This window comes from Loxodonta africana, chromosome 14 (assembly GCF_030014295.1).
Source record: "Loxodonta africana isolate mLoxAfr1 chromosome 14, mLoxAfr1.hap2, whole genome shotgun sequence".
NCBI lineage: Eukaryota > Metazoa > Chordata > Mammalia > Proboscidea > Elephantidae > Loxodonta > Loxodonta africana.
In genome coordinates this window covers 91,936,812-91,956,017 of record NC_087355.1, presented here as the reverse complement: position 1 = coordinate 91,956,017, position 19,206 = coordinate 91,936,812, and the positions used below count along the sequence as shown (strand labels likewise).

The 19,206-nt window shown below is 57.1% G+C and overlaps 2 protein-coding genes across 10 annotated transcripts in view; one reads left to right on the top strand and one right to left on the bottom strand.

The window, feature by feature from the left end:
* CPSF1 (cleavage and polyadenylation specific factor 1) overlaps nucleotides 1-3,860 on the top strand; it is a 23,013-nt gene extending 19,153 nt beyond the window's left edge. For all 4 annotated transcript variants that reach the window (XM_064268256.1, XM_064268257.1, XM_064268254.1 and 1 more), the window contains exons 24-38: nucleotides 166-255; nucleotides 367-510; nucleotides 588-740; nucleotides 1,497-1,613; nucleotides 1,688-1,778; nucleotides 1,917-2,001; nucleotides 2,075-2,216; nucleotides 2,293-2,445; nucleotides 2,553-2,729; nucleotides 2,830-2,896; nucleotides 2,969-3,016; nucleotides 3,088-3,243; nucleotides 3,313-3,442; nucleotides 3,514-3,652; nucleotides 3,728-3,860. In XM_064268256.1, coding sequence (XP_064124326.1) covers nucleotides 166-255; nucleotides 367-510; nucleotides 588-740; nucleotides 1,497-1,613; nucleotides 1,688-1,778; nucleotides 1,917-2,001; nucleotides 2,075-2,216; nucleotides 2,293-2,445; nucleotides 2,553-2,729; nucleotides 2,830-2,896; nucleotides 2,969-3,016; nucleotides 3,088-3,243; nucleotides 3,313-3,442; nucleotides 3,514-3,652; nucleotides 3,728-3,775 — 1,740 coding nt within the window. In that variant the 3' untranslated portion in view covers nucleotides 3,776-3,860. The remainder of the gene's footprint in view (nucleotides 1-165; nucleotides 256-366; nucleotides 511-587; nucleotides 741-1,496; nucleotides 1,614-1,687; nucleotides 1,779-1,916; nucleotides 2,002-2,074; nucleotides 2,217-2,292; nucleotides 2,446-2,552; nucleotides 2,730-2,829; nucleotides 2,897-2,968; nucleotides 3,017-3,087; nucleotides 3,244-3,312; nucleotides 3,443-3,513; nucleotides 3,653-3,727) is intronic.
* On the bottom strand, nucleotides 3,847-19,206 carry ADCK5 (aarF domain containing kinase 5). 6 transcript variants are annotated; one of them, XM_064268259.1, is made up of 15 exons: nucleotides 19,130-19,206; nucleotides 11,956-12,059; nucleotides 11,280-11,429; nucleotides 6,430-6,505; nucleotides 6,071-6,271; nucleotides 5,854-5,994; nucleotides 5,619-5,732; nucleotides 5,414-5,545; nucleotides 5,262-5,345; nucleotides 5,078-5,159; nucleotides 4,923-5,001; nucleotides 4,754-4,845; nucleotides 4,426-4,678; nucleotides 4,249-4,350; nucleotides 3,847-4,165 (listed from the first exon to the last, which is right to left on the bottom strand). In XM_064268259.1, exons 1-15 carry the CDS (start codon nucleotides 19,139-19,141, stop codon nucleotides 4,060-4,062), a joined length of 1,728 nt encoding a protein of 575 aa, XP_064124329.1. In that variant the 5' UTR covers nucleotides 19,142-19,206; the 3' UTR covers nucleotides 3,847-4,059. The 6 variants fall into 6 exon arrangements, with proteins under 6 accessions (XP_064124329.1, XP_064124328.1, XP_064124330.1 ...); XM_064268258.1 differs by having other exon boundaries at nucleotides 4,426-4,845; XM_064268260.1 differs by lacking the exon at nucleotides 19,130-19,206 and adding an exon at nucleotides 18,955-19,102 and having other exon boundaries at nucleotides 4,426-4,845.

Sequence of the window (19,206 nt, the reverse complement as noted above, 5' to 3'; positions counted from 1 at the left end):
CACCCCACCGACGGCCCCACACCACCCCCCGTTCACCCCACTGACAGCCCCACACTGCCTCGCGCTCATCACACTGACAGTCCCACACCACCCCCCATCCACCCCACTGATGGCACCACACTGCCTCCTGCTCACCCCACTGATGGCCCCACGCCGCCCCTCCAGGTACACGTGGACCAGGAGCTGCTCATCTACGAGGCCTTCTCCCACGACTCTCAGCTTGGCCAGGGCAACCTCAAAGTTCGCTTCAAGAAGGTGCCAGTGGCTGGCAGGGCTGGGGGTGTGGGGAAGGGTAGATCCAAGCTGAGAGGGGTGGGTTGATCAGCAGGGCCCTTGGGTGCCAGGCCCTCACACAGCCTTTCCCAGGTCCCCCACAACATCAACTTTCGGGAGAAGAGACCAAAGCCATCCAAGAAGAAGGCCGAGGGTGGCGGTGCTGAGGAGGGGGCTGGCGCCCGGGCCCGTGTGGCACGCTTCCGCTATTTTGAGGACATTTATGGCTACTCGGGGGTAGGGCAGGCTGGTCCTGGAGTGCCCGGGCGTGGGCAAGGGGGAAGGGCCAGCCTCCTCATGGCACCCGCCCCCAGGTGTTCATCTGTGGTCCCTCGCCCCACTGGCTCCTGGTGACCGGGCGGGGGGCCCTGCGGCTGCACCCCATGGGCATTGATGGCCCCATCGACTCCTTCGCCCCCTTCCACAATGTCAACTGTCCCCGTGGGTTCCTTTATTTCAACAGACAGGTAGGGGCCCCTGCCCACTCTTGCTGATGCCTCTTGGGCTGGGTGCTGGGACCTGGAGGTGAGGCCCTCCGATTCTGGGACAGGGGCCCTTCCTTACTTGGGCCAGGGAGGTGCATCCAGAGGGAGGCCAAGGGCAATGAGGCAGACATGGGGTTCCATGCTGGGGAGGCTTGGAAGATGAGGCAGCTAGGGGTGGAGGGCAGGCTGATGTGGCCACCAGCTGGAGTTCCTAGTTGGGCTTGACGCTGGGGGCAGTGTCCTGTCACCACTCTGCTGGCCTGTCCTTTGCCTGGGTCTGGTCTCAGCACGTGTGGTTTGAAGCCAGCGGTGTGAGGGGGCAGGCCACGTGCCCTCTGAGCCTTAGTGTCCTTGTTCATGTTCAAAATGGGACAGCTGCCACCTGGGCCATAAAGCATGAGCTTAGCTACACACGGGAGTACTTTATGGGGAGCCCACTCAAGGAGGGGTGGCCATGTCTCGCATGGTCCCTTCAGCCTCATCTGTGTGGTCCCTTGCCTGGGTTCCCATGACACTCCAGCCACCCACCCCTGCCCTGTGCCCAGCCTCGGTGAGTGTGGGGGGTGGGCAGAGGCCCAAGGAAAGAGATTCACACAGCTCTGGACACCCACTGCCATGGCCCCTGGGGTGCACCAGCCAACGGGGTGCCCCAACACCTCCAGCTCTGAGGGCAGGAATCCAGGACATTCCTGGAGTGGGCTGGCCTGCCCACCCCCGCTCCTGACCCTGTGCCCCCAGGGCGAGCTGCGCATCAGCGTCCTGCCTGCCTACCTGTCCTACGATGCTCCGTGGCCGGTCAGGAAGGTCCCACTGCGCTGCACAGCCCACTACGTGGCCTACCACGTGGAGTCTAAGGTCTGACCCCCACCCCACAGGGGCTTTCTGGTCCTGGCCCTTGGCTGGTTCCTAACGGCCAGCCTCACCCCCAGGTGTACGCTGTGGCCACCAGCACCAACGCGCCCTGCACCCGCATCCCACGCATGACGGGCGAGGAGAAGGAGTTTGAGACCATTGAGAGGGGTGTGTCCTTCGTTCACACGGCCCGTCTGGGACATGCTGCCTGACTGCCACCCCACTGCCATCTCCCCCCTGCAACTTCCACTTTGTAACCAATGTTCCTCTGCCCCTACCCTGTTATCTGCTCTCCTCTCCCCACAGATGAGCGCTACATCCACCCCCAGCAGGAAGCCTTCTCCATTCAGCTCATCTCCCCGGTCAGCTGGGAGGCCATTCCCAATGCCAGGTGGGGCTCAGCCTGGGCGAATGGGGGTGGGCTGGGTGTGGTGTGTCACATCCTGATGAGGCCCCCCCCGCAGGATCGAGCTGGAGGAGTGGGAGCATGTGACCTGCATGAAGACGGTGTCATTGCGCAGTGAGGAGACCGTGTCAGGCCTCAAGGGCTACGTGGCCGCCGGCACCTGCCTCATGCAGGGGGAGGAGGTTACGTGCCGAGGGCGGGTAAGGCAGGGCGGCTGGGGAGCTGTCCCCACACTCCTTTGCCATTGCCACGTGCTACAGCCCCCACACCCCCCAGATCCTGATCATGGACGTCATCGAGGTGGTGCCTGAGCCCGGCCAGCCCCTTACCAAGAACAAGTTCAAGGTTCTGTACGAGAAGGAGCAGAAAGGGCCAGTAACTGCTCTGTGCCACTGCAATGGCCACTTGGTGTCAGCCATCGGTCAGAAGGTGTGGTGTCCCCCAGGAGTGAGCCCCCTCCCACCCTGCTCCCTCTGGGAGCTGCACCCCCCGCCGCATCCCCCCCGCTCACCCCCCCCTCCGCATCCCCCCCCCAGATCTTCCTGTGGAGCCTGCGGGCCAGCGAGCTGACGGGCATGGCCTTCATCGACACACAGCTCTACATCCACCAGATGATCAGCGTGAAGAACTTCATCCTGGCTGCTGACGTCATGAAGAGCATCTCGCTGCTGCGCTACCAGGAGGAGAGCAAGACCCTGAGCCTCGTGTCCCGGGTACCTGGGGGCTGGCGCCCCGTGTCCGGGTGTGGCTGATGCCCCATGACCACATGGGGCTGGCCCCAGGCAGACCTGACTCCCTCCTTCCCCTCCCTAGGATGCAAAGCCGCTTGAGGTGTACAGCGTGGACTTCATGGTGGACAATGCCCAGCTGGGCTTCCTGGGTGAGTGGGTGCACGGCGGGCACAGGGACGGGCTCTGCAGGCTGGTGGCTGACTCTGGTCTCTCCTGCCCAGTGTCCGACCGAGACCGCAACCTCATGGTGTACATGTACCTGCCGGAAGGTGAGCTGACGCCCTCCCCTTGGGGTGGGGGGCTGGGGGCAGGGTGGGCAGTGACTGTGGTCTCCATCTAGCCAAAGAGAGTTTTGGGGGTATGCGCCTGCTGCGCCGGGCTGACTTCCACGTGGGTGCCCACGTGAACACCTTCTGGAGGACCCCGTGCCGGGGTGCCGCTGAAGGGCCCAGCAAGAAGTCCGTGGTGTGGGAGAACAAGCATATCACATGGTTCGGTGAGTGCTGGTGGGGGCTGGGGGCGGGGGCTGCAGCGGCACCAGCTGACTGATGTGTCTGGCCCACAGCCACCCTGGATGGCGGCGTGGGGCTCCTGCTGCCCATGCAGGAGAAGACCTACCGGCGGCTGCTGATGCTGCAGAATGCGCTCACCACCATGCTGCCCCACCACGCCGGCCTCAACCCCCGCGCCTTCCGGTAGGTGCTGGCCCGTGGTCCCCCAGCCCACGCCCCCTTTAGTCCCCCCTAACTCCCTGCCTCGCCCCCAGTATGCTGCACGTGGACCGGCGTGTCCTGCAGAATGCTGTGCGCAACGTCCTGGATGGGGAGCTGCTTAACCGTTACCTCTACCTCAGCACCATGGAGCGCGGCGAGCTAGCCAAGAAGATCGGCACCACGCCCGACATCGTGAGTGCCCCCACCCACCCGCCCCAACCCGCTGCCCCATCCTACGGGCCTCAACCGCCTCACCTGTCCCCACAGATTCTGGATGACCTGCTGGAGACGGACCGTGTTACCGCCCACTTCTAGTCCGACGGCTGAAGCTGCTGCCCCCGCCCCAACCCCCGCTCTCCACCCTTTTTGTACAAAACACAAAACAATTTGTTTGAGAAGATTTGTTTGAGAAAAGCGTGTGGTCATTGCAGGGCTCCCAGCCAGGCCTCTGTTGCATCCCACTGCACCCCCACCAGGCTGCAGCTGCTCTGGGGCCAGGTCTGAGCATCCACACCGCCAGTCCTGAGTGGTGGCTCCGTTGGGCCACTGCTGGGAGCCCTTCTGCATTTGAGGTCCTCCTGTCCTGCAGGAAGGATGGCTTAGGTCTCCAGGTACTCACAGAGGCCCTCGGGCTCAGTCATGAGGCCCAAGTGGACCAGGGTACGGACCACCAGGGTTGTAAGCCGCATCAGGACAATCTCCAGCCTGGAGTGGGCAGGTCACAGGGCACAGGTTGGTGGGGAGCTGGCCCTGGGCCTTGCCCACCCGCACCCCCCCCCCCCACTCACCTCAGGGCCACTTCAAACTTAAGCATTTCCCAGACCACCTTGATTTGGCGCAAGAGGCTGAAGCGGTTGGCACCCACCAGGCGGCTCCAGCCCTTGACCGCACTGCCAGAGACATATGGGTCAGCCCGTGCCCCCCTCATGCCCTTTCCCCCCTCCTCCCCACCGGGAGCCACCAACCTCTTGGCCATAAGGAAGTAGCGGTCAACGGGGGCGCCCAGGGAGGCGTTGATGGCCCGCACGGTGTTGATGTTACGCAACACGAGCAGCATGGGCCGCGGCAGGGCCTTGAGCACGCTCATGATGTCCTCAAAGTGCTCGCGGGCCATGTCCTGCATGTAGCCCAGCTCCTCGCGGCTCAGCAGGTGGGAGCGCCACAGCTGGCCCAGGCGCACCGGCCGCTGCATCAGCACCTCACAGAACAGGAAATAGTCTGGGGGGCGATGGGCAGGGCTGAGCAGGTCTGCAGACCTGCCGCCCCAGCGTCCTGGCACTCCAGCACCCTCACCTTGCACCCCAAGTGCTGCAGCGTGCACCTTCATTGACGTGTTGTCCTGCAGGATGATGGCCCGCCACAGCTGGCACAGCGCTGAGCGGTCCCTGCAAGTCAGCAGTCACCTGGAGCAGCCGGGGCAGGCCGGTCCATGGGCAGTCACCCCCACCCCACCCCCACTTACTTCTCATCCAGGAACTGGTAGAGCCCGTGGTCCAGCAGCACCAACTCTGCCTTCCCATCTGGGCCTTTCCGCACCAGAACTGGGGACACAGCAGCAGGCTCAGGCCTGCCCCCTAAGCCCACCCCCTCAGCCCTCCCCCCGGGGACCTCTCCCACCATTGCCGGGGTGTGGGTCAGAGTGGATGAAGCCCGTGTAGAATATCTGCTCTGCAAAGGCCTGGATCAGCTTCTGGGCTATCTGGGGGAGGACAGGTGGGAATGGGGTGCTCGGACCTCCCCCCTTGTGCCACATTCACGTCCTGCAGTGTCAGCCCACTCCCGCCCCCTGCGGCACACTCACGTCCTGCAGCATCAGTCCCTGGGCCTTGATAGCCTCCACGTCATTGACCTTGCAGCCCTCGCAGAAGTCGGCGGTCAGCACGCGCTGGCAGAGACAAGGGACTGGCTAAGCAGGCCCAGCCGCCCCCCGACCCGCGGGCGGGCCCCACCCACCTTGCTGGTCTTGTCCCAGTGCACGCGTGGCACCACGATGTAGCGGAAGTGCCGCAGGTCCCGCGCACAGCGCTCCGCGTTGCGACCCTCGTTCTCGAAGTCCAGCTCCTGCGCCAGCGTCCCTTTCAAGTCCTGGGGGCCACATGGCGTCAGGCTTGTGCCGGGCACCCCCCCACACCACCACCACCACCCAGCGGAGGCTGGCCTGGAGGACCCAGCTGAAGCCAAAGCTGGGGTGCATGAGCTCCACTAGCCGCAGCAGCAGCTCCAGTGTGTAGACGTCGCCCTCGAACCGGTCCCGCAGGTCGATGTACTGCACCTGGGCCAGGGAAGGCGCAGGTCGATGTACTGCATCTGGGCCTGGGCACATGCAGGTAGCGTGGCTGTGCAGCCCCCACAGCCCCCGTGCTCCTCACTCCCTCTAGTGGCCCCCCACGCACCTTCACGGCCACCTCAGTGCCACTGTGCAGTCTGGCCCTGTGCACCTGGGCCAGGCTCGCTGCGGCCATCGGCTGGTAGTCAAACTCCTGAAAGATCTCGTGGGCTGGCGCGTGGAAATCCTCGAGAAACAGCTCGTCCACCTGGGCGGGGAGGCCTGGTGCAACCACCGCTGACCATGGGGGCTCCACCAGCCCCACCTCCCGGCCCCATGCTCACCTCCCGGAAGCCCCGCGTGAGGGCCTTGTCCTCCAGCACACGCAGGGTCCTGATGTACTCAGGGGGCAGCAGGTGGTTGAAGGAGCACAAGCCCTGGCCCAGCTTGATGTAGAGGCCCCCGTTGCTGACAGCCCCGGCCACTAGGGCATCTGCTGCCCTCTGGTGGCATGCAGACATCACCTCTGCATACCTCGGGCTGTTCTGACCACAGGCATAGGGAAGGGATGGGGTGGGAGCAGCAAACCACCTCCTCCCAGCCTGGGCCACCACCCGCCTCATCCCGGGCACCTACCCCCCCAACCCCCCCCCCGCCAGACTGGCACCAGCGCCTGCAGCCACACCCAGGACACAGGACAAACCTCGTCCACGCCTCGCAGGAGAATGTGGGTACACCACCAGTAGTCCATGGAGATCTGCAAGCCGACACACAGGGACCTGCGGGCAGAGGCCACTGAGCACTGGGCCAGGCCCCCTGCCCCTCCACACAGCTTACTATAGGCCCGAAGCCTGTCCCTGGGAGCCCATCTGAATAACGCACCACCCGGGACTGAGAGCTCTGCCTGGTGGGCCACGACCCATTGACACATGCTCCCGAGAATCTTACACCCAGGGCTTCTTTACTGTCAGGACACTGAGCAGCCATGTGCAGCCACGTGAGACTGTCCTGTGCGGTGCCCACTTCCCCATGCACTGGCTAAAGGGTTCCTAGGCCAGGGGCTGGGGTCCCTGGGGCAGTGTCCATGGCACGAGCCTGTTTCTATTCTGCCCTGCTGTGTGAGCGCAGTCAGATGGTGCACATTCAGCATACGCACCGACAAACCCTGACCTTCGCCCTTGGTGTGGGGTCAGGAGGTGCGTTCACATTGTTTTACTTCTGTAAGAATCTTTATATTAAACAAAATACTTTTGTAATAAAAATAAAAGATGTGAAAAAATTCTGTAGACTTTTGCTTTGGAAAAAAAATTCCACAGGCGGGCACAGGGCAGTTTTAGGTCAGTGAACATTCTGTGTGATACTTCGATGGTGGACGTGACGTGACGTGACGTGAGGCATGTGTCACAACCCACAGAATAGCACAGAGTCAGCCCTGACGGGAACCACAAACCAGCTAACAATGACATATCCACGCTGGTTCACGCATCGTTAACAGGCACACCACAGGAGTGCAAGATGTTAATGACAGGTGCGTGGGCGAGGGGCTTACACAAAGGGGGCCTCTCTACTTTCTGCACAATTGCTCTGTAAACCCGAAACTGCTCTAAAAACAAAACCTATTTTTAAAAAAATTCAAAGTGTTGGGCTTCCCTCCTTCCTGAACACTTCGATCCAAAAGCCATGAGGTGCAGGCCCGCCCTACCTGGGATGCTGAATCAAGGAGGGGATCCAATTGGCAGGCCTGGGGGGTAGCAGTGACTGGCCTGGTTGCAGGAGCCCAGCAGGACAAGGGGGTGCCTATGCAGGGGCAGTGTGGGGACCCAGCGGGGCTGTGGCTACCCTTGGCGACTGGTTGAGTGAGAGTGCCATGGACAATGGGAGAAAGCTTCAGACATGGGAAGGCAGAACCAGACAGAGCCCTGTGCTAGATCAGACTGGAGGGTTTCAATGCAGATTCTTGGTTTTCAGGGTCAGGGAGGAATAAAACACTCAAAGAATGATGCTGACATGTCAAAAATATACACAAATGCTCCTGGTAAAATCTAGGTGGTGGGCATGTGGGTGCTGATTATAAAACTTTTTCAACTTTGCTGTGTTTGAAATTCTTCCTTATAAAATGTTGGGGATACACCCCGGTGGTCATGGTCCCCGGACCTTCTGTTAGCCCAAGACAGGAACCATTCCCAAAGCCAACTCTTCAGACAGGCATTGGACAGGACAATGGGATAGAAAATGATACCGGTGAAGAGTGAGCTTCTTGGATGAAGTAGACACATGAGACTATGTGGGCATCTCCTGTCTGGAGAGGAGATGAGAGGGCAGAGGGGGTCAGAAGCTGGCCGAATGGACATGAAAAGAGAGTGGAGGGAAAGAGTGTGCTGTCTCACTAAGGGGAGAGCAATTAGGAGTATATAGGAAGGTGTATATAAATTTTGGTATGAGAGACTGACTGGATTTATAAACTTTCACTTAAAGCACAATCAAAAAAAAAATTGGGGATAAAAAGGGGCTCCAGGAATCAAATCTGGGACAACCGTCACAACCAAACGACAATGACGTGAACAGATAACAACCCACTGAATAATGCAGAAATCCCCACGTCCACACTGATATGAACAAATAGGGGCAACATCCTTCCTTACAGCAGAATGCCAACAACCAACGCAGAAGCAACGGCAGCATCCGAGCCACAACCACTCGGCAACGTCAGAGCCACAGTCAATTCACTCAAGAAGGATCAACACGTATTGAAGCCAGAGGGTGGAAGTGCAATGAGCAACAGGCCACTGACACACCAAACAGCAGCTGCCGGGGCTGCTGGTGACAAGGAGCTGCACAGCAGTGAGACCTGGCAGGCACGGCCTGACAGGACCCAATGAGAGGAGCAGCCTCACTCTGCAGCATCTAACCATGAGGAAACACCAGACAAACTCAAACCCACACTGACAGCAGGGGTCGGCAGACTTCTGAAAGGCCCAGACAGAAATACTTCAGGCTTTGGGGGCCACCCGGTCTGTGTTGCTGTCACTCAATTCTGCCGCTGTAGCACAAGCCAAAGCTGCCACAGGCAGTTTGTACATGAACGGGTGTGGCTGTGTTCCAATAAAACTTGAGTTACAGAAGCATTTGGCCTGAGAGCTATGGTTTGCCAGCCTACTGTATAACATAATTGGTCTGTTATCTTGAAATGTCACTTCGTGAAAGCCAAGGAGACACTGAGGAACTGCTCCAGCTTAGAAGGGACGAGAGCTGTGACAACTAGGCATGACCCTGGATGGCGACACCTGAGTGGGGTCTGAGGGTTAGACGGCAGGCACGTACCAATTCCCCGGCTTTGTGGTTACATCGGAGAATGGCCTTGTTTCACGGAAGGACACACTAAGGGTGCAGGCATGATGGGGCATGTGGACAATTTACTCTCAAATGGTCCAGGGCAAAGAAAAATACATGGAAAGAACAAAAGTTGTTTGCATTATTCTTGGAATGTTACTGGACGTTTGAAATTATTTCAAAACAAAAAGAAGAAAAACAAAAGCCCACAGGTGATGTAAAAATTTTAGATGAAGTTAAGTGGGGAGGGGCAAGAAGCCAGGCCAACGATGCAAAGAGGAACACTCCGGAACCTTCCATTTCCAGACAGGGTGAGAGCACTTAGGCGTGTACAATCCTGACTTCTCCTCCCCTCCAGACCCTTCTCTGGGGCGCCAGCCGAGTGGTCACACACCTCACACTTCCCTGGACCCCTGCACATCTGCCCACACCCCAGGGCCCCGGGTCCCGTGCCCAACCAGGGCTCTGCGAGGCCTGCTGGCCCTGGCAACTGTTAAGCCTTAGAGCTTCCTTCCCTCCGATCCCAGCTCAGGCCGAGAGCAGTGAGGCACAGACCAGGCCATCACTGGGTCTCTGAGCACCAGGAGACAGCACATGCAGTGAGGCAGACCAGACATGTGAAGACAAACCCAGATCGCAGAGCACGCACTCCAGGACCCGACACACCTGGCATGCCCACCTCCCCTTCCCTCCAGTTGACCGCAGTGGAGGGGCCACAGACATCACTGACAGCCCCAGGCTCGAGCCTCAGGGGCCCCAGGGCTGGAAAAGAGAGAACAGAACAGAGGACACCTCCCAGGACCTACTAACAAGGATGACAAGAAGGAGTGCCAGGAAAACCCCCTTAACCACAGCACTCAGGGAGATGGGGCTTAGAGGAGCAACCTCTGGTTGTCTGTTTTGTCCTTGGGCTGGAAATCTTCACACATCCATCCTTCCATCCACCTGTCCACCCATGCATCTGCCCATCCATCCATCCATCCATCCATCCTTCCATCCACCTGTCCACCCACGCATCTGCGCATCCATCCATCCATCCATCCATCCATCCATCCATCCATCCATCCATCCATCCATCCATCCATCCATCCGTCCATCCACCTGTCCACCCACGCATCTGCCCGCCCATCCATCCATCCGTCCATCCGTCCGTCCATCCACCTGTCCACCCACGCATCTGCCCGCCCATCCATCCGTCCACCTGTCCACCCACGCATCTGCCCGTCCGTCCGTCCGTCCATCCACCTGTCCACCCACACATCTGCCCGCCCACCCATCCGCCCACCCATCCGCCCACCCATCCGCCCATCCATCCATCCATCCATGTATGTGCCACATGCCCTCCGGGAACAGAATGAACCTACATGACTCCCCCCTGTTGCCACAGACCCAGCGGGTCCTAAGCGGCTTCCTCTGGAAGTCAGCCTGGACCTGGAGACATGGCGGTGCCAGAAGACATCAGAGCGAGGACAGAGGCCCCCGGGAACCTGAAACCTTTTGATCAAGGTCTGGAGTGAGGCAGTCACTGACCCCTGTGGTTAACGGGCACTGGATGAATTGGGTCCCAGCTAACTGAAGCTTCATTCAGAGCCAGGAGCTGGTTCCGAGCAGCTCAGGCACCAGGCCTACAGCCGCAGGAGCCCCAGAGCTGACCAGGAGCAGAATGTGAACCAAGGCCCTCTGGCAGGAAGTGCCCACCCAGAAGCCTGTGCTGGGAGGTAAAGGAGATGACAGGGCTCCAGTAAAACCATCAGCTGAGGACCCAACAGCAAGGACAGATCAGCCCACATCTGGACATCACTCGCCAGGAGTGAGGTGAGAGCAGCAGCCTTCTGTCTGCGTCCCAAATTTCTCCCTGTCTGGGTGCCAACTCTGCTTGGCCTCTGTTGTAGGGGTACGGCAGGGGGAGGCAAGAAAGAGAGGGAAGAGGAGGAAGGGAGAGAAAGGCTTGTCTGCCTGGTGGCTGGGGCTGGGGAGGGGCAAGCCATGTGCAGAGCCCCTCCCCACGAGGGCAGAGGCTAGTCTGAAGAAAGGGTTGTGGGGCCTGAGGTCACTGACAGTGGTCCAGCCCCTCCAACCCAGGCCCATGTGGACTCCCTGCAACCCCTCCTAAGGTGACCACAGGCCATGTGACCAGTGAGACCAGCCACACTGAGGCCAACCTAAGCAGCCACAAAGGGGATGAGGCTGCAACACTTCCACCCTGGCCTGGCGGCCACTGACCTACTAAAACGCCCAACACCCTCTATCACGAGCCGCATCCTCCTCTTCTCCCGTGCCTCTGCCATAAGGTAGTGGGCGCCAAGGAGCAGAGGTACTCCCACCACCGTAGCAGACATCATCTTCTTCCACAGCGGCTTGGGGCACCCGGAGCTGGAGGGGAGACAGACACGGGCCCTGGTTACTCCCCGACTCTGTCCCTTCCTCCCCCACTCCTGCTAGGCCAGCTTTCAGCTGAAGCCAAAGCTCAAGATACACACTGTACACAGCTGGAGCTCAATGCGTGCCGAACCCAGCTGGAGCGCAATGCACGCTGTATACAGTCGGAGCCTGATGCACGCTGCACACGGTGGAGCACCATTTGTCTCTATACTCAGGCACCGTTACATGGGCACCAAGTGCCCCCAACGCAGCCCTGGGATGACGACCCTCAGTCATGTCAACCATAGCAAAGATGCTCTGGCCCGAGTGTCCAGCCCTGCTCACCCAGAGGAAAGCAAGTCAGGGCAGGATCCCATGGGGCAGACATATCCTGTCTGGAGGGGCCGGGAGGAGGGCCAGACTCAGGCTCCCTGAACTGCTCCCACAGAGCCAGGGAGGCCACCCCATTTACACCTTCACCTCCACGTCCACACAGGCGTCACTGCCCTGCCTGGTGAGGGTGCCATGCTGACCTTACCTTGCATGCAAGACCCTGATGTTCCTCCTCAAGAAAGTGGTGGGGGGTGGCTGGGGCTTCCTTCTGCTCAGCAGCAGGGCAGAGTGGAAGTGGCAAAGCCATGACTGTGAGAGAGCGAGGAGCAAGGTCAGAGTGGCATCCACGTGCCAGGCCACTACACCACCGTCCATGTGGCCAACACCAACGTCCACGTGCCGGGCCACTACACCACCCTCCATGCGGCCAGTGCCGACCTCTATGTAAGCCCAAAGCCTGGGCTGCCGCACCCCCCTCCACATGGCCAACACCAACATCCACGCAGACCCTCCACACCGTCAGCACGTCCACTGATAGGCTGTGCTTTCCCGCGCCAGGCTGGGCTCACACGCCTGACTCAAGAATGGAAATGTCACCTGTTAAAAGCTGGGATGAGGGTAACAGTATCATCTGAGAGGAGAGGAAAGACCAACGCAGGGTCAGCTGAGGCTTCTGCCCCATTGCACCACGAACTGTGGGCTAGTTGCAGCCCACTGAAACGCCCCTTTGAATGTCTCCCAGGCTCTGAAGGAAGAACGTGCACCTTGACCACCTTGCCTAGGATGAGACCCCGCCCACCACAGCCCCTGCGCACGGGACCCCAGGGGCTGTGACGTCCTGTGAGTCATCTACCACTTCTCGCTGCTGTAACGTCTCACAAGTCACCAGGGGGTGGCCATCCTCACCCCCAGGCAGGGTGTCAAGAATGCATAATCACACCACCAGAAAGAAGGCGCCCCACTCTAAGGCAGAGGCCAGACACAGGAAAACTGCCCCCAGGTATGCTGGCGTTGCGAGAGTGAGTGGGTGTGCAGTAAGTTGTAACTCATTAAAGCTGCCAGGTGAGGGCCCTGGAAGGCTTCCGCCTGAACAACCGTGCAGAAGGCGGGAATAGGAGTCCTAGAGGATCGGGACACTACCATGTTTTCAGGCAAACAGCTGTTTTTCTTAATTTCTTCATTTTCACACATTATATGTGTGGGCATGTCATTTCCATGTGCGTGTTGTTTGTGAAAACATGGTACTGTCGTATCATGCGCAACCTCATTTCAGTGACTGGGGCTTTCTTGTGTTTACCTGCAACCAGAATCCCGATCTGATCTTAACTATGAGGTCTTAAAAGTTCCTCAACCACAAATTCCCCAACTGTAAACCCTCTTAACGAGAAAGTTTTAGGAGGAAAGACTTAGTGACACATAGAAAGATGTTCAGCATCATTAGTCACTGGAGAGACACAAATCAGGACCACGGCGGGATACCCTTCCACTCTACTAGGACGGCCAGGACAAAAACAGAGAAAATAACAAATGCTGGTGAGGAAGCAGGGAAACTGGAACCCTCATCCTTTGCTGGTGGGAATGCAAAATGGTATAGCCTTTGTGGAAAACAGTGTGGCGGTTCCTAAAAAAACTAAAAGTAGATACGATCCAGCACTTCCACTCCTAGGTATGTACCCAAAAGACCTGAAAGCAGAGACTCAAACAGACGTTCGTTACAGTTAAGTGCTTGGCTGCTAACTGAAAAGGTCAGCAGTTCGAAGCCATCAGCCTCTCCGTGGGAGAAAGATGTGGGAGTCTGCTTCTGTAAAGATTTACGACCTTGGAAACCCTGTGCAGCAGTTCTACCCAGTCCTATAGGGTCACTATGAGCTAGAATCGACTCGACGGCAGTTAGTTTGGTTTTTTGATTTAGATTCACCGCAGCAACATCCACAACAGCCAAAAGGTGGCAACAACCTAAATGCCCATCAACAGACGGACGGATAAACACTGCGTGGTACATGTGTACAATGGAATACTGCTCAACCAGGGGAGAAACGACGTCTCGATACACACAACATGGATGGAGCTAGAAGATACACTGAGTGAAATAAATCAATCACGAAAGGACAAATATTATATGAACTCACTTATATAAAAAGACAAGAAAAGGCAAATGTATAGAGATCAAAAGTTACAAGTGGTTACTAGGGGCAGGAGGGATGGAAAAAGGGAGGGGTGCTATTTTTTATGGAGTGTGAGTTTCAGTTTACGGTAATGGAAAAATTGCACGGATTAAGAATAGGGTTGCAAAGCAAATTATTTTAAGTGCAGTCAATAAGCTGTACACCTAAAAAGCTGAATTGGCAATAAGTTGTGTGATGGATATATTTATAACAATGACAAAAAAGAAAGCATAGCTGCTGAGGTTGCTTATGTACAACCAAATATGTCATGGGATTTTGTTCCTTGGTTCAGAGTCACAGTTTCACACATCTCAGTAACTGGCCTAATAACATGTTTAATGCTTCTGCTCTATCTTCTAGTTCCTTGTGTAGTGCCTGGGGTCTTAAAAGCTTGCGAGCGACCATCCAAGGCACGGTAATTGGCATCTAGTCACCTGGAGCAACAGAGGAAGAAGGAGAGTCAGGAACAGGAAGAGGAAATGGAATGTGAGACTATCTGCCTTCATGAACAATGGCCTCCTCTGCCATGAGAGCAGAGTAACTAGATGATGCCAAGCTACCGTTAATGAACATTTTGATAAAAGACTGCATAGAAGAAGGCTGATCAAAAAGGGGAAAATGTAGAACAGAATGTTAAATTCTCAGGGACTCCAGACTTTCTGGAGACATGGAAGCCAGCTTAACCCCTGAAACTACTGCCCTGAGAAAAATCTTTAAACCTTAAACCAAAAACATTTCCTGGAAAAAAAAAAAAAAATTCCTAAAGTCATCTTAAAACCAAACAATAGTTTAGCTTAACCAGTGAAAAAGGTTTGCCTTGAGCATTATGTTCTTTTAAGAACTATCTATATGGAGTCAAATTGACAACAGCAACTTGAAAGTTTAGATAGGAACCATAGGGGATACTGAGTTTATGTTAATGGGGAGGAACAACTCAGAAAAGGAGAGTGAGGATGGTTGCATAAATCAAAGAATGTAATCAGTGTCACTAAACGATACATGTAGAAATTGTTGAATTGGCATATGTTTTGCTGTGTATATTCTCAACAATAACAAAAATAAATTATTAAAAAAAAAAAAAAAAGACTTAATGAGTCATGACCAAGGTTTGGCAGTTACTGTCGTCATGAATGCTGCTCCAAGTAAGAAGCGACTTCCCTATCACATTCTGGCCCTTCCGACAGGTCCAAGGACGGCAAACAACGCAAAGACCCATGACCTATTGTCCCAAGAGAAGCACAGAGAGGAGAGAAAATCTCTGTTCGGCAAGGCCACACACACAGCCACTGTCGACCCTCCAGGAAAACCCCAAAGAGGCCAGGAAGGCACCGCAGGCCGGGAGGCGGCTGCAGGCAGGGCTTGCCATCCAGACCCCAGGTATTCTGCACAGGACGGCAGCACAACACACTGCCTCCCCCTGCCTCCTCGCGGTGCCAGGGCCACCGTGCTGGAGAGGCAGGCATGGGGCCGGGCATTGGGCCCAGCCTATACACTTACTCAGGGCACCAGCCGGCAGATGGCTGGGTCCAGATAGATCCCAACCATTGCCGACATCATCCACCAGACCAGGATCTACACATGCCCCCAGAAGGGTCCTGTATCCCCCGATCCAACCAAGTCTGCTTCCTCACACCCCACTGTGTCCCTGCCCATTCCCCTCCCAGGTGCTGTCTTCCCAGCTCCAGGCCCATTCTAAGGAGCCTACTCACATCCCCCGAGGAGGAACTCCTCCCTTTCTCCCTGGACCACCCACTCTGATCCCATGATCACACAGCTGCTGGCCCTACAACAGGGGCAGGAAATCGTGGGGGTGGAAAGGACTACAGCCTGTGGGGGCAAGCATGAGAGCTGGGTCTTCATGTGGATACTGGGGGAGGGTTCCCTAGGCAGGGTCACAGCTTCATCAAGTCAAAGTACAAGGCACATCTGAGGAAAGGACAGCACGGCTTGGAATCATAATATGTCCTGGGTGGGACACCACCCCCAAAGAAGGTGGGCGCAAGGCAAGCTGGAGCCAGGAGGGGGAGTGTCCAGGGCTCCCTTAGCCCCCAGTCAGGAGGGAGTATAAGGACCCGGGTCAGGGAAGGTACTGGGAGTGCAGGTCTGTCAGCTGGGAGGTCATCAAGGACAAGTGCCCAACCAGAAGGACCGCAGCCAGAGTCAGGGCAGTGGCAAAGGAAGGAAGGAAGGAAGGAAGGGCAGGGTAACGGCCAAGTGGATTCAGGGCAAGAAAGGAACAGCACAAAGCCCTGAGGCCGAGCGCCTGGGGTGCAGTGACAGCGTCACATGGTCCCCTCCTGCTTGCAGGGTTGCAGGTGCTGATTCTGTGCGCTCATTGAGACCCCTTTGTCCACCCTCTTCACCTGACAGCCCCACCTGGTGCCTTCCTCCCGTCTCCCAGCCTCCAGCCCTCCCACTGCCCCTCCTCCCTCAGGCCTCTCTGGACCCTGCACACCTCTCCCCATCCTTATCACACTGAGCTCACATTATCTGCCTCCTGTTAGACCGTGAGCTCTCGGGCAGGGTCCACCTCCCTTTGCAGTCCCAAGATCCAGACAGGAACCCCACAAATGCTTACTGAGTTGAACCAGACGACTGGGAAGCACAGCTCTAACCAGATCCCCCACATGACCCAAGCTAGGAGCCCCCAGCAACAGGTGGGGGGCGCACAGGCAGGCACGAGACAGCAGCGGCCCCTGGAGCAGTGTGGCCCTTGACAGGACACCAGTGGGCTCAGCCTTGTGCTGACAGTCCTACCTGCCAGGGTCCATGGACTTTCACATGCCCAGCTCCTTCCAGTGCTCCTCAAACTACCTTCCCTGAGATGCCCTGTCCCACAGGAGATGCCCCAAAGCCCAAAGTGGTCATGTGGCTTTAAGTGCTGGGGGTGAGCCTGCAACCAGACCTCCTGGGATGCAGTTCAGGCTGACTCCGCCACACCACACGTGACCCCAATGCAGACAGAATACAATCACCAGGCACCGTGGCGGCAGATACCCTCCCACACACCAGTTTCTTCTAACCAGGATGGCCTATGTGCTGGCTTGCCCAGGGCAGCCCAAGTTCACACCTGTCATCCCAGCAACCCTTCACCCTCCAAACTGTCCTTTTGGAGAAGAAGATACTGACCCTCCTTCTAGCTGTATTCTGCACCAACACAAACTCCTCACTTATCTAAAACACTCTTTTCCAGCATTCATCTGGAACACAGCTGACAGCTCATGAGGCTGCAAACAGAACACTGAGTAACACTCCAACTTCACAAACAAGAGCAAGTGCGCTTTTTCATGGCAGACCATCACCGCTCACACTCCAGGCACAAGCTTCGCTCCCTGGTTTTCTAACACACAGATCAGAAAGGTCACTGCAGACAAGAAGGCCCACAGCAGTAAGAAACACTATACAGAGGTTACAAGAACCTAGGCACATTAGTGGCAGGGTCAACAGCCCTTCACATCTCAATCAGAGAAGAAGTTAAGGCACAGAAATGTTCACACCGCAGAAAATCGGTACCAAGGAGAGGTAGGTCTGAATGATCACAAATGTCCTGCCTTTTTCCAAGGCTCTGTGACCTTTCAACAACGGACAGAACTCCAAAGCACAGTGGGCCCAGCTCCACTGGTTGTGAGCAGCTCCGAATCAGGGGATGAAACCCGCCCCATCTACTCCAAAGGCTGTCTGAAGGGTTCAGGGGCCTGAGATGGAGGAGGAAGCTTTGTAAACTGTAAAGTGCTGTACCAAAGGCCAGTCAGTGTCTCTGCCTGATTCTCAGACTAACCCCTCATCATCTGAGCCCATAAAACACACCTTACAGCTGCTAACTGTAAGCCACACAAAGCCGGGGGAAATTCATTTCTATTCTTAGTGCCTAGGAAAACCCTGGTGATGTAGTAGTTAAGTGCTATGGCTGCTAACCAAAAGGCTGCCAGTTTGAATTCACCAGGCACTCCTTGGGGCAGTTCTACTCTGTCCTATAGGGTCACTATGAGTTGGAATGGACTCAAAGGCAACCGTTTGTTTTTTTCTTAGTATCTAAACCTACGAGGCTTACTAGAAAAATACAAGTTTGACAGAAAATTCCAAGTTAAAAAGGAGCAATGCTGACAGGCTCCTTTTGTCTCTTCAGATCTAAGCCATGTGGGGCAAGGGCTATATTCCTGGGATGCGAGTGGGTGAGAAGGGATTTGATGGCTATGACACCATGGGTTGGAAAGGTGACAATCCTAACTGTAGGCTCAACCAGGAAACAGAACAGGGAAGTTGGCCACCATCTTCAGGGTCCAAACAGTCAGAGTCCAGTGGGGTGGGCTGAGCAGTCCACCATGCCCAGGACTGTGGAAACTGGAAGAGAGCCCTGGTGGCACAGTGGTTAAAGTACACAGCTATTAACCTTAAAATAGGCGGTTAGAACCCAGGAGCCACTCTGCAGGAGAAAGATATGACAGTCTGCTTCCATAAAGATTTACAGCTTTGGAAACCCTATGTGGCAGTTCTACTCTGCCCCTGTGGGATCAGTATGAGTCAGAATTGACAGTGGGTATGGTTTCACCCTTTTTTTTTTTTTGGTGGAAATTTGCCTTGAGTGAGGCAGAAGTCCAGAAAGGGTGTGTCTCTGAACTGGGGGGTGGACATCAGTGGGGCGATCTTAGGTGGGGGTTGCTGAGAGAGTCCTCTAGGAAACTGGGGCAGAGGCTCTCAAGGAGCAGGTCAAAGATGGGGGGGGGTCAAGGAACTCCGCTCCGGCCGCCTCAGCAGTGAGGGGGGCCTAAGGTGGAGACAGGGCAGGAGAAGGTCAGAGGGGTGTTCACCCGCCCAGGAAGCCGTAGGGCAGACTGAGCAGCTGCCCTGGGAAAGGGTTTCTCTTTGGGAAGGGGGTGCACAGCCAGGGGGCTTCATACCCGGACAAAGTCGGCTTCTGGGGAGGGGAGGCGACCTTGGGGGTGAGCCTCGGTGACACGCTGTCTGCTAGGCTGTAAGCGGCACCTGGGGTCTCCCGGCAGGGTCTGGGGTCAGGCGGGGCTCTGAAGAGGAGGGCGTACCCGACGGGCTCTGACAACAGCGAGGGTCTCTGATGGGGCTGGAGGGTCTCTCAGTGTCTAACGGGGGCCCGGGGGTCCCTGCAGGGCACGGGGGCGAGGGTCGGAATCCGCGGGCCAGAGAGCCGCTGACGGGGCCGCCAGAGGGGCGCCACGCCGGCCGGCGGCCTGCTCTCACCGGTCGCCGCATCGCCCCGCGCTCCGCCCGCTCGCTCAGCGCCGGCTCGCGTCGCCCGGACCAGCACTCCCCGCGCC

Excerpts from the sequence above, each read along its gene's own strand:
- ADCK5 (XM_064268258.1), bottom strand. Across the intron at positions 6,272-6,429 it reads TCCTGCGAGGCGTGGACGAG|AACAGCCCGAGGTATGCAGA; the intron begins GTTTGTCCTGTG and ends GCCTGTGGTCAG. Across the intron at positions 5,546-5,618 it reads GCTTCAGCTGGGTCCTCCAG|GACTTGAAAGGGACGCTGGC; the intron begins GCCAGCCTCCGC and ends TGTGGCCCCCAG.